At 42.4% G+C, this 12,523-nt stretch overlaps 5 protein-coding genes across 5 annotated transcripts; 2 read left to right on the top strand and 3 right to left on the bottom strand.

The window, feature by feature from the left end:
* Window positions 1-153: 153 nt before the first annotated feature.
* Window positions 154-1,864, top strand: VTP01DRAFT_5837 (uncharacterized protein; the record flags this gene model as incomplete). The annotated part of the gene is made up of 7 exons (XM_069384671.1): window positions 154-231; window positions 287-445; window positions 506-642; window positions 701-967; window positions 1,031-1,106; window positions 1,178-1,621; window positions 1,679-1,864. The coding sequence occupies 7 exons, from the start codon at window positions 154-156 to the stop codon at window positions 1,862-1,864; spliced, it is 1,347 nt and encodes a 448-aa protein (XP_069234881.1).
* A 2,484-nt stretch (window positions 1,865-4,348) lies between these two features.
* On the top strand, window positions 4,349-6,065 carry VTP01DRAFT_5836 (uncharacterized protein; the record flags this gene model as incomplete). Its single annotated transcript, XM_069384670.1, has 8 exons — window positions 4,349-4,381; window positions 4,445-4,561; window positions 4,626-5,189; window positions 5,243-5,388; window positions 5,442-5,658; window positions 5,714-5,806; window positions 5,862-5,981; window positions 6,039-6,065. 8 exons carry the CDS (start codon window positions 4,349-4,351, stop codon window positions 6,063-6,065), a joined length of 1,317 nt encoding a protein of 438 aa, XP_069234880.1.
* A 50-nt stretch (window positions 6,066-6,115) lies between these two features.
* VTP01DRAFT_5835 (uncharacterized protein) lies at window positions 6,116-7,598 on the bottom strand (the record flags this gene model as incomplete). Its single annotated transcript, XM_069384669.1, has 7 exons — window positions 6,116-6,613; window positions 6,685-6,840; window positions 6,920-6,974; window positions 7,029-7,102; window positions 7,160-7,177; window positions 7,244-7,384; window positions 7,443-7,598. 7 exons carry the CDS (start codon window positions 7,596-7,598, stop codon window positions 6,116-6,118), a joined length of 1,098 nt encoding a protein of 365 aa, XP_069234879.1.
* A 1,536-nt stretch (window positions 7,599-9,134) lies between these two features.
* On the bottom strand, window positions 9,135-9,476 carry VTP01DRAFT_5834 (uncharacterized protein; the record flags this gene model as incomplete). Its single annotated transcript, XM_069384668.1, has 2 exons — window positions 9,135-9,262; window positions 9,329-9,476. 2 exons carry the CDS (start codon window positions 9,474-9,476, stop codon window positions 9,135-9,137), a joined length of 276 nt encoding a protein of 91 aa, XP_069234878.1.
* A 502-nt stretch (window positions 9,477-9,978) lies between these two features.
* On the bottom strand, window positions 9,979-12,135 carry VTP01DRAFT_5833 (uncharacterized protein; the record flags this gene model as incomplete). Its single annotated transcript, XM_069384667.1, has 6 exons — window positions 9,979-10,348; window positions 10,519-10,563; window positions 10,913-10,990; window positions 11,135-11,440; window positions 11,512-11,809; window positions 11,889-12,135. 6 exons carry the CDS (start codon window positions 12,133-12,135, stop codon window positions 9,979-9,981), a joined length of 1,344 nt encoding a protein of 447 aa, XP_069234877.1.
* Between the last annotated feature and the right edge of the window lie 388 nt (window positions 12,136-12,523).

Raw genomic sequence — 12,523 nt, 5'->3', positions numbered from 1 at the left:
ATGACCTCCATTCTGTCTATCTTGGCTATCATACCATGAGCGACGCAATATCTACACCATAAATACCACGACTTCTCTATTTCACAATACTTCCGCCTGCTTGGCTACGCGCCGAGAGATCGCTGCCACGCAGACCAAAGATTCCGAGCTCATATGCAAGAAGTCATTGCTACGCAACAAGAAACCTCACTTGGAATGTGGGCGAAAAGACACACTGACGAGGATTTTGCGGTGCGTTCCTAGCTGCTGAAACTACGGCATTGTATTTAAATATGATTATATATAGATCCTACGCAGTGAAGAGGCGAAGGAGTACTGGCGTGCTGACGAAGTCTACAGCGCTGTCATAGATTCAGTTGCAGAGAGTTTCCAGAAACAAATTGACGCACGGAAAGCGAGACCAAATAAGACGCAGAAGATAACTGCGAAGGAGGATGCTACCTGGGTAAATAGATGTATGAAATAGCTGCAAAGCAGCGAACATCGACAGTTTTCCGCAATATAGGTGAAGGAAGAGGATGGCATTATTCTAGAGCACGGAGGAAATGCCAGTCGTTCTGTGGCGACCGTTGTCAAGGCTTTCGCTGTTTCTCACCGATCGGCATTCCATGATGTAGATAGCTCTATTACAGTGGCGATAAGGTATTATTAGTACGCAAACCCTTGTTCCTACACCATATTTGACAGCTGTACAATACAGTCTGGGGCTCAATTCGATATTGGAGTTATCGTCGAAACACAACTCGCAGCGCGGTCTGTTCCATTCTGAGGATTGGGCACGCATCGAGTGTCTAGGCAGAAAAATAAGCAAGCCGGATTTCGAAGCTCTTTGTGATATCAAGCACTTTGAAACTGTCTGCTCTCTAGCCCAGAGCTCCATTGCCAACGCAGAAACAAAAACACAAAAATTTGCAAGCAAAGCAAGAAAATCATCTGAGAGGAAGATCATGACGATTTGTGCATATATGTAAGACCTTTGATTCAAGATTTTTGTTAGCGACTGCCCAATGCAAACTGAAACCCATATTAGGTTGCATCTATTTAAAAACCACGAGTATATCTTTGATCACTGCACGGGTCTTAGTGAGATGGACTATGCAGTGAAGGTTTGGGGGACCAATTCTCGAGACTGTTTTCGAGAATACAGAGGTCATTCTGAAGTGGTACGCACGTACAGAATACCGAGATACCTCTCCCACTGCTAACTTCAACGCATTGGGGTGAAACCATAAGCGAGCAAACGCGAACCGCAGAACGACCAATAGGAATGAAGATGGATACTCGTATCCTTGGCTACTCTGTGAAATCAAAAGCATATGAGACCGATTTGGCGTGCGCGGAATTAAGCCATTTCCCATCAACCGACAAGATCGGCCACGATCGGGCAAAAGTGCTAATTGCTGCGAAAGCGCACTTAGACGAAATAATCGGCAAAAATCAGGATACCGACACCTACGTTATGGAGATGCAAATCGCGTCGTTGGAGTTCGATATCCTCGCCTTATCTCTGCCAGCAAATGGCTTGTATGTTTCTCAGCTAGTAGGTAGTGCCAAGCTACCAGTGAGCCATTTCGATCTAGAACAGCTCAAGGAAACCTGCATTCTCCTATTTACAGTTGAGGTATATGGTGCTTCCATTGTTTAATAAGTCTATGATTAAAGGCTCTTCGCTCCATAGAAAGCAGTATCCAACAACCTTCATTTGATGCAATCTGTGGAGAGGAAGAAAACGAACAAGACAAAGCTAAGAAGCAGCTCTACCGATGAATGTGCGAAACGGAACTGGACTCGTGGTACATGGATTCCACCGCAAGTTGGCCGTTTGCCCTCGCCTCCTCCAAAAAACCTCATCCCAGAACTGTGATACCTACCATATTCCTTTTTTCTACTCCTCCAGTACTCATATCCTTACCTTGTTCTGTAACCTTCATCAACCCTAACAGCCTGTATTTATACGCGTCTACCATTTTCAGTATTTTCTTTTTCATGACATGATTCGCTTGAAATTACCTGGGTAATACGTCGCGATACTGGATTCTTAAAGGAACAAAAGACGTGGAAAAGAGTCTGCAGGTTACACTGAACTTGAGATACCATTGAGTTGATAGTTTTACCTTAGATTGTCATCATGTTTGGTTGAATAGAGTCTCCATGATATGCTGTCATCCGTCCGATTAATTATTGGAAAAATAAAATGGATGGATACTGCACAGGGGTTACTATCTCGGAAAGCTACCTCACACAACGCGTTGTGCAGTTCCTGAATGATTATATGTCACATGGTAATAATTAGATGGCATTGGTTCCAAATATTTCCCACATCTTCCTTTGTAAAATGAATAATATCATGAATCACTTTTAATATATTTATACTGTGCTGGGTACAAGCTTGACATTTCGCAGCAATAGGGCTGAGTATTTGCGTTTGCCATCAACATAGATACAAGTTCGATAAGATATACTATAGATATCCTAATGATGATGTTCCTGAAAAGTACTACAGGGATAAGTCGAGATTATAAGCACCACTCCAAACTCGATCGAAGGGCAAACGCTGCCATCGTAATCATCAAAGACCGTGTCCGCCGTACACAGCTGCTGCTGCATCCAGCTTTCAACAGCCTTATCAAGCTGACCAGTGCTTCACCGCGCTGGCCGCCGCTTGCTGTCGCGCGAAATGACCACTTAACAGCGTCCCCTTGAGATAGATAATCTGCTCGTCACTGCCCCTCAGGAAAAAACCCCCTACTAGACAGCTTCAGCTGCAGTGCTGGTCATGCAGCAAATTGCTGAGTAACCATAAAATGAGTGATTACTATCCATCTACAGACAAAATCGGCGTGAAAGAAAGCTTTCCCGTTCATTTAGCATCTTTTTTAGACATTTACCTTGGGTATGAATAGCTTTGTATGGGAAGGGGCCTCGGCTATTTGCGATGGGAAGGAAGAAAATACCGTAAACGCGGCGTTCGGAAGGTCAGCGAAAATCTATGGAGTTTTTGAGGGCTTTGCATTGTTAGGAGGTATTCATAAAAGATGGTAATTATAGCCGGCAACGGTTATCAATACAAACATTAAGCAAAAGAGAGCAATAGAGGGGATCTATCGATATCAGAGACATGATGAAAGGAAATCTTGGCTTGATAACCGAGAGAGAGAGCAAAGGGCTGTACATTGCATCAGAGCGGACGATGAAAGAAAACGTCGACTTGATGAGCCAAGGAGGTTCGTAGACGCCAGAAACGATGTCATAAGCAAGGCGTGACTTTATATGCAAAGGAAGCGAAATCAAGGTTAACTTCTTTGTCTCACTCCTAAGTATCTTTCCAAGGAACTGCCAAGGAGCATGTGTCAGATGGACTGCGCAGCAAGCCAGTGTCCATGCGATTATCTCGAAAACGAAATATGGGAGTCTCGGCAAAATTTCTATGCATGTGCGAGGACTTCACGCCACAAGATTAGGGATGCCAGTAATATACGACTCAGTTCGTTGCCTTAAATTCATATCATTATCCGGAACCGCGTTGTGGTGCAATGGAAAGGACCGACTCTGGGAGTATAGTATTGATCCGTCGATCCATATCGTAGAATGCGATGTAGTATTTATAACAGCTGTTGAATGCACCTTGCGTCATGCAAAGACGCCAATGATCATTGATACAGATGCCTGGTCCATAAGAGTAAATTTTTCTCTTCGTCTGCAGGCTGTGGTGGAGCCCTCTTTGCGTCAGGTGTTGAATATCCGAAAGCTTTCAAGTCGCAATTCTCAGATTGTATCTGTTCTGTCTGCTAAACTCCAAAAGTGAACATTTCTCTTGTAGCCCATATCGTGTTATACACTTTCATCCATGGCATGTGGAAGGTGTATAAGTTAATTAACTACAGTTTTCCATCAAAAAACCGGTGCTCCACCCACTCTCCAAATTCCTACAGCCTCCAGAAAAAAAGTGTCTCCACGGCGAATTTTTGAAAAAAGAGCCAATAACTGGAAGAAAACCATTTTTATAGTCGGATTAGTGTTTTACGGCTCAAAGAGGTAAGATATACGTGCCTTTTAGATTTGATCCTTTGGAGCTGATTCTATTATGGAAACGAGAAATGAGAAAAATATTAATGACGCAAAGACAGAGGTTGCTCACTACGCTGCTACGAAAATGTTGAATGTTTAGGAAAGGATGAGAATGACAACATAAAAGGTAGGTTTATTGTAACACAAAGGATTGCTGAACAGAGTCGCAGGTGCGAACTCCAAAGTCACGCATAAATGTACTGTATTTGCGGAGGGTGGTATCAGTGCCATAGAGGGCGGTTTTCTCTAAAAGGGAATCTCTTTCCACAAATTGCTTACAATGCAGACCAGGATTGGTTTACGTATAGTGAAAGTAAGCATCATTGAATAGCATTAGCCAAATCTTTTACTTAAAGTCGTACTCTATATTCCTCAGTCGAGAAATCAATCTCGGGTGGAAGAAGAAAACGCGTCAAACTCGAAAGCAAGTATCGAGGAAAAACAACAAGTGGACACAACAAGCTCAAGCGAACAAGATCCAGAGTCTTCGACAGTGAGTCATTTTCTCGCATTATTAATAGAAGCAAGCTAGATTCATTGATCGTAATTTGGAAAAGATTTTGAAGCGCTCGCCCGTCCTGAACCAGACGCAAAAACCAAGATCCACGAAGAGACGAAGTACACGTCTTATATCGAAGCGAAATACTCCTGCTGATAGCAACCAACGGACGATTTTGGAAGCTTTTACGAGTCATCAGGACTGTTCAGAGGATCCAGCGCCAACGAAGACGATACCAGAGAAACGGCAAGCGTCTTGCGAATACCCGTCACCCGAGAAGGAAGAGGCAAAGAAGATCAAGCTGCACACGGAACACGATGATGGTATCAACGGATGTATCATTCCTACTAAAGCTGCATATGCAACGCCTGTAGAAGAAAAGCAAGTTCTTGATCTCTCTGAAAACGAAAAGGACGATATTCGTATTCGATCAAAGCAGTTAAAGAAGGAAGCTCCGTGTTTTGAGGACTTGGCCGTCGATGGGGAGCATAATCAACAAGGCTCGATGTTTAACGATCAAATGGAAGATTTTTCCACCGAGCACCACGATGATAACGAGATCAAAAACGATACTGACGAAACTACAGTGGAACAAAAGCCTTGGAAGGCTTTGATTTATGAGGTTCGTGGTTATATAAGAGAGATGCGAATTTTATCCTTACGACATACGAATAGAATGATCGAGCAAGAATAGCGGACGAATGCAATACCCTTAAAAGTCTTCGAAAAGCGCTCGATATTCTTCTGACGTTCTATGCAGGAAACAAGCGTATGGCGCTTTTCCACAAGATTACGCCCGTATTACGCAATTCTACGCGACGGTAAAGATTGTAGGATTTGTAATGTCAAATGCAATTGCTCATGTTTAGTACAGAAATATCACACTGGGACATATGTGCAAAATTTTATACCTAACACCTGATCTCTATAAATTGGAACCTCAAGTCATAACCGAATATGTGGCAAATATTGAGACATACTCTGTGGAAGTAGGTGGAAAATGGAAAACTCCATTAGACGGCAAAAGCCTTGAAGAGCGAGAGACGTTGTTGGCATCAAAACTGGAAGAGTATTTCGAGAAGCACAAGGAGGTAGATTACTATCTTTTCCGCACGCGCAAAGACAATGCTAACTTGATTTTTACAGCCTCATGCTACGGTGCCTGAAAAGGAGCTCCCGAAATCGACGAAAGTTGTTGACAAGAAGGAATGGTTACAGACTGCTAAAATTCCTGAAAGGGTTCGTTTAGTTAATGTTGACATGAGAGCTTTACTAAATTTTGGCACGATTGCAGGTCCGAGAGATACTTCTATTGCAGGAGCAACGAAAAGAAGAAGCCAAGAAAGAGACTGAGCAACCGAAACCAGAACCAAAGGGCAGTGTGAAGGACAGGAGGCAGGCTTTGCTTGAACGGGTCAGTAATTGTCTCATACTCTCCTCTACAAGAATGTTATTAAAACTCTTTAAATAGATTCGAGCGAAATCACAAAAAAAATAGAAGCAAGTTCAATGGGAAACTGCCAATATATGTCTTGCATTCTTTCATGTTTATTCTTCTTCCAATTCAACCTCTTCCACTTGGAAACTGTGCGTCATTCCTTCAGCATCTGCTACTCCACTAACAAGTTGATAAGTTTCGAATTCCCGTTGCTGTTGCTGCACATTGTCTTCTGTGACAGGTTCTCCATCGATACGGGAAGTGTCCAGTTTTGCCTCCGCCTTCTCCTTGTCTTCTTCAGCCCGGCGTTCTTCTTTGAGCACTCTTCGTTCGAGAAATTCGCGGATAGCAGTGAAATAGCCCGGCTGCACACAAGTATCATTGTGCGTGCCATTAGGCATTTCTGCCCAATCCTTGGCACCTCTGGTACTGCAAAGTTCATGCAGCTTGGCCATATGCGCTGGAGGAATAAGCTCGTCTCGTGCTCCGGATATAAAGAGAATAGGGGTATTTGCAATTCGTTGAATGCTTGTTTCTGAAGGCCATTGTTGATGGCACAGAAATGTGACATAGCGTAAAACAGGCATAACACTCGGAATAAGCTTGGGCTACGCATATCGTCAATATCAGAGCGAAATTTTATCGTGACAAACGAGGCTATGACTCCAAAATGACATACCAAACTCAAGAATGTGTTTTCCACAATTAAACCCGAAAATGAGTTTTCATTTCGTGATACGAGATCGATCGCAACAGCACCGCCGATGGACTGGCCATATGCAACCAATCTGGTGTCCTTTAAAACCGGATGTTCAAGTACATACGCCAAAAGCGTCTAATTATCAAATCATTCGGTCAGTCTGCAGAAATACAATGTTGCAAGGAAAATATAGATATGGCTACCGCCCGACTACCTGAGCGTCGATCCGCATGCCTTTTTCATTTGCCTTGCCCTCGCTCAATCCATATCTGTACACGATGGTGTTAATGCAAAATGCAAAGCTTCCGGTCCAGTAATTTTACCCTCGGTAGGATAGCATAACAACATTGCACTTTAGTTTCTGGTAAAATATCTTCGCAATCGGTAAGCGATGACCCTACGAATAACTGTGAGAAGGACATAAGCCGACATCGCTTGAACGCTTCTATCGAACCATATTGCCGGCATTAGCCTATATAAATCCGTGCGCACGCTGTAAGTAATCTCATTTTATATTTGAAGTTTGCCAGACACGAACATGAAAGTAGAGGATCGTTGGTGCAGTTCTGGCCACGTTTTCGTCTTCCAAAACCATAGTGTATGTCTGCACCTTGACATTGTCTTTAGTGATCAGAGTCTTCTCAGTAAATTTCATGCCAAAATCGGAAGGCTTGGCGACCTGGTTATGCAGTGTCGTTTCAGTCAACTTGATGGTATGCTGAAATTTACAAACATACATGCGTCCTTGATCCTTCAGGGAAAGCGCTGGGGTAGATGATGTCGCATTGATACAAGTATAGAAGTGTTGCACCAGCCAGGCCCGCTAAGCCTGTGATAGACAGAACGTACGATACCCAGGTGGGTAGATTGAATCGCAAACCCTGATCGTTCATCAGGTCAGGATTAATACTTGAACTCAAGTTGGCTGCACAGGTTCTCGAAATGAAAAATGAAATACACTCCGAATACTAATCTGGTTAAGATGTCCGGGTGATTTCTTGTGAACAACAATGAAAATAGAACTGGATTATCCTATTCATTTTGCTGCTATTCCTGCGAAAGACAGATATCTGCAGAATTTTTCGACGACAAAATGGCGTTGGGAAAATCTATGATTCTTGTTTGAAAACATGCACGTCCGAGGAATCCATAACTTTGGCAGCATTGACTTCCTTTGACGTATGGGATCAGGCCTGGATTGGACTGGACGATAGTGCATACTGTGTGGATGAGGGGAATTTGTTTTTGATTAAATGAGTACATCTACATGAACGAGGTTTGGAGCTTTTGGAGGATATGGACTTCATCGAATGTAGTCACAGTCCAAGATTACGATGATGGATATCAGTATATTATGAAGCATGTTGGTTATCCAAGACTTAAAGGAGACATTGTGTTTACAATGCACTGCTGCCAGATCCAGGATATATTTCAGCAGGTGCTTCAGGAACAACGACAGCTCTTTCTGCACGGATGACGGCATACGACTGATCGCTGTACAGATGTACCACATCCGCAGTCTGAGGACAGTCAACTTTATTTATGTTCTTAGTCGTAGGCTTAGTAATGTACCTACAAAAATGTGGGTGCCAGTACTGATGATAGTATCCCTTGCTGCTGTTGTACTTCGAAATGAACAAGAGCAACGACTTTATCAGTTCAAGATCATGAGGATCATCTTAAAGGTACAACACTGATGATTTGTCTCTGGAAAGTGCCGTGTTGAAAATGGACCAAAAAATTCAGGCTCGATGGTTGTTGAACGAAGTAGTCAAATTGGAGTGACTTTGATTTTGAGCACTTTGTGGATGCCTAGTCTCTCAACTTTTTAGTAATAGCAGTAATAGCAATATAAATATTTCCACCCATTTGTATCCCCTTTTTTCCTTTCTATCCTTTCACATTGGTTCAACCCAATCATAACCACTTTTTGTATAAATTTAATTTATGCATTTTAACAGATTCCGCAAAAAATGAGCTCAAAGGTTCAATTCTAAGTCACTGTGTCCGAAATTTCCCTAACGCCAGTCTAGTTAGTGATAAACTTGAAACTGTAGGCGGAAAGGGCCAAGTAAGTCTCGCCAGACGAAACCGCAGTCGAAAACCTATGATTCAACTATTTATTCAGTTCATCCACTTTTTCACGAAGTCTTCACTTCCATCGCTGGATCGTCGATGGTCGGCAATCGAATATCTTTAGAATACATTGCTTTTCAAGGATTTCTTCCCTGTCCAGGATGACTGCTTCTGCTTTTGTCGGAATATTGTGGAGTTTGCGGGTAGCGTAGAGATATAAGATGAGACATAAGTAAGTTGGGACTGAACGTCAGTAAAGTACATTTACTGAGAATAAAGATTAAGAAAATGAACATCTACGCGACCCTGTCTATATGATTTGGGATGGAATTTGAAGAAAGTCATACTCATTTCTACTTCTTCCATATTGGTCGGCAGACCTGGACACGACAAGTATGATCATATACATCGTTTGGATCTGTGCTCAGGCCCGCAAAGTCCAATACCACCAGACAAACATATTTCTCGTCTTTTGCAAGAACTGCAAGGATGTCTTCGATCCCACATGTTAGTTTCAAATATGCTTCTACCACTGCAGCCTTCCTACCTTGCATCGTTCCTTCGACATCCTTTAATTTTCTGATCAATGCCCTTGATGCTGGCATATCCCTCTGTTCAAGTGGTTCCTTGGCATCGCAAGAAGGAGAAACATATATTTTCACAACCAGCGATCTTTCTTCCAGCCGGGCAACCATCTTCTGTATTAGACGAACTCTGTTCTTCGTTCCTCTTTTTTGCACTCCTTTCGACTTTCTAGCATATCCTATTATGCTCATTCCATTTGTCTTGTAACCTCTGAGTTCTGCCTGATATACGGACATGTAGTTCTTTATCCAGTTGAGGACATGATCTAGTAGAAGACGTAAATTCGGGCTCGGTAACAATACCAAATCAGAGTTACCATGTTATCTTTCTTGAGAGCAAAAATATCTCCAACTCTTTCTTTTGTTTTGCTGACATCTCTGCTCGTCTTAACAGCGCTGCTTACGTCCATAAATTCCGCATTGTTGCATTGGCATCACTGCCCGAATCGCTGCGGATTCCTCAATTTCTCCGGTACGCAGTCGTATATATCCGCAATGATGTTCTCTGCGGTCATTCTTTTGGACTCGTATACTTTCGTATCCAAGGGATCCACCGAGAGAAATAGAGCATTTACCAGCTGCAGTAACTGAGCTTCTGTCAGCTTTAGGTTACTCATAACTGATCATAGCTCGTAGAATTCTCGGAAGAAGTCGGTGGCGAGTTCAGGTATTTTCGGAAGGTGAAGGGCCTGACATTGGTTTTGACGTCTGATATCACCAAAGGATCCTCAGGGTCGGTGGGTATCGCATATTTGAGGCATTGAAGATTGAGGGTGTACTTGTCGTAGCTGATGTGCACGGCAAAAGGAACGCGCTTGTTAGTAGTAGCGACCTTGTGCGTGACGTTTGCAATAGCACAGCGGTTGTACACCAGCGTCAAGTACATTGGCCGTATACGATTGTTGTCCTGAAGATGGCTGAAGTGCAATGCAACAAGCGTTTGAAATGGGTGCCAGTTGATGCGTTTTGCTTCGTGTGTACAACTATTATAGTGAAAGCAACCGTCAGAGTGTTTCTGTACTTGCAATAAACTATTCATAACTGCGCATTGAAGCAAAAGTTTAAGATTCGTTTGCTAATTCGTCAGGGGAGAGATTGAGACTTCATGTTTGCAAGTAAACAGAAGAGATTTCCTTCGGACACAACAACCTACTCTTCCCGAAAGTTGTCTCGAACAAGGGGATTGCTACGGGCAGGGCTGAAGGGCAGACCAAGCGGGATTTCAAATTCAATTTCGTTAAAAATGTTGTATAATTAATACACAAGGCTGCTAGGCTGTACAGAACCTAATTACAAAAATAATCAAGGGAGCTTAGCACTAGGGGGAGCTTACGAATTTGGTTCACCAAAACAATTTATCTTTAATACAGAAATAAAAAATAGTCTAAATGTTACGACGCGTCATGTTTGGGCTTTAAGACGAGCCTAATCCGAAGAAGATTTTGGTGTTGTCCTTCTTGTTGGCGTTGATAATGCGATTGATTTTTAATTCTGGATGGTTAAGTGATGCCGAAGATTATTGAGTTTGCTGTTTGGAAAATTGATACGATTGATTATTGATGCCATGCTCAGAGCAGACACGTCTATAGGGTGTAGATGCTGGGATGAGTATATCCTCCTCGAATCTTGATATAGTAGAAATGCCGATCATGCAGTTGCAATGCAACAAGTTTATAGCTTGTGTATCTTGTGTTATTCATAGGTAGCATAATTGATTTCCATGGGTCGCTGTAGATTTCGATTGGAATAGAGAACGCGTCACTGGCCACCTGTGCACAGTCAGCGGCATAGAATCAGTGCTGTGATTGGGAGCATTGCCTTTTTCCTTCAACACAATCACCAGCCTATCAATGGCCTCGTGTAAAAATACCCCTACTTGTAAATACCGTTCCTTCTTAGAATCAAGGTATTGATACATCTCTTCCTTGACTTCCTGATACGAATCTTCACCATCAACTCTCTTCAATGCATAAGCCAAACACCGAAATCCGCAATTACCATCTCGCTGAGGACCGAATACTTGAACGACTTGGTTTTTAGGTATAGCAGGAGATAATAATGGCCACTGATCATGACTAAAACATTGTCAATTATGCGCTAATTTCTACTATTATTATCCTATCGACATTGTTTATTTCTCACTTACGTCTTCTTCAACTGCTTTGCTTTCTTTCGTACCTTTTCGTCATATATTTCGAAAGTGGGTTTTGTTCGTTTTGTCGGTGATCGACCTTTCAAAGATTGTGCTGGCACAGGCGGCTTGATTTCCAGACGGGCATCCTCTACATCCAAGATGCTAATTAACTGCATACGTTCTTGATTTGTTCCTTGTTCGAGTTTATCGTCCAAACTGCTTAGTAACTTGATACCCTCACTTATCAAAGATAATCGACTTTGTTCTGTTTCCGTTTCAAGCGTTTCTGCATTTTGATCGTCACCGAATTCTAATTTATTGTATAACAGGTAATGTAAACATCGCATTCATTTACTATCCTTTCTAGCAATTTTTCCGTTCTATATTACCATTAGTACTAGTAGTATCCACTCTGGTGTACTTTACAGCAAGTTCTTCGTCCAAAATCCATCGAGGATCAATCATATCCAAAGTGACAGGAGAGGAATCCCGAGGCAGCACGTGATAGCAAGATAACCTGAATTGAACTCGAGCAGGGCATTGACATGCTTCATAGTCTGTTGACCATGCATTAACAAGCTGCTCGATAATCCTATCGTACGCGAAATGGGAAATCTTTCCGCGCATTAATTCCATTGTCTTTGCAAAAAAAAAAGTTCCCAACAAGTTTTGGGTTATGTCCAAGCGTTTCCAAATCCTCACAGTAGCCGAGGGCATCTTCCTGTTTCAATTATTCATAATAGTCCAGCACCAGTACCATATACAAGGCATTTCCTCCGTTCGTCCGCTTATACTTCTCATTCTTCATCCATATCATTCTTCTCCATGAAATACCAGCCTCTTATACCATCGGTCAATATCAGCAAAAGCTTTATCAAAGTTGACATTGGATCTCCTCAGAATGTTCTTGATGTTCGAATGGATGCCTTCCACTCTATTGGTTATAATATTCCCAAAATGAGGAACTTTTTTGACGTACAGGCCTACCCATTTCTCCTACAACTATGATGGTAACTTTTCGTCT

This window comes from Rhizomucor pusillus, assembly GCF_041956525.1.
Source record: "Rhizomucor pusillus strain CBS 183.67 unplaced genomic scaffold VTP01scaffold_26, whole genome shotgun sequence".
In the NCBI taxonomy this organism is placed as follows: Eukaryota; Fungi; Mucoromycota; class Mucoromycetes; order Mucorales; family Lichtheimiaceae; genus Rhizomucor; species Rhizomucor pusillus.
Note: the sequence above shows the minus strand (reverse complement) of the source record. Positions and strands in the feature narration are given on the sequence as shown.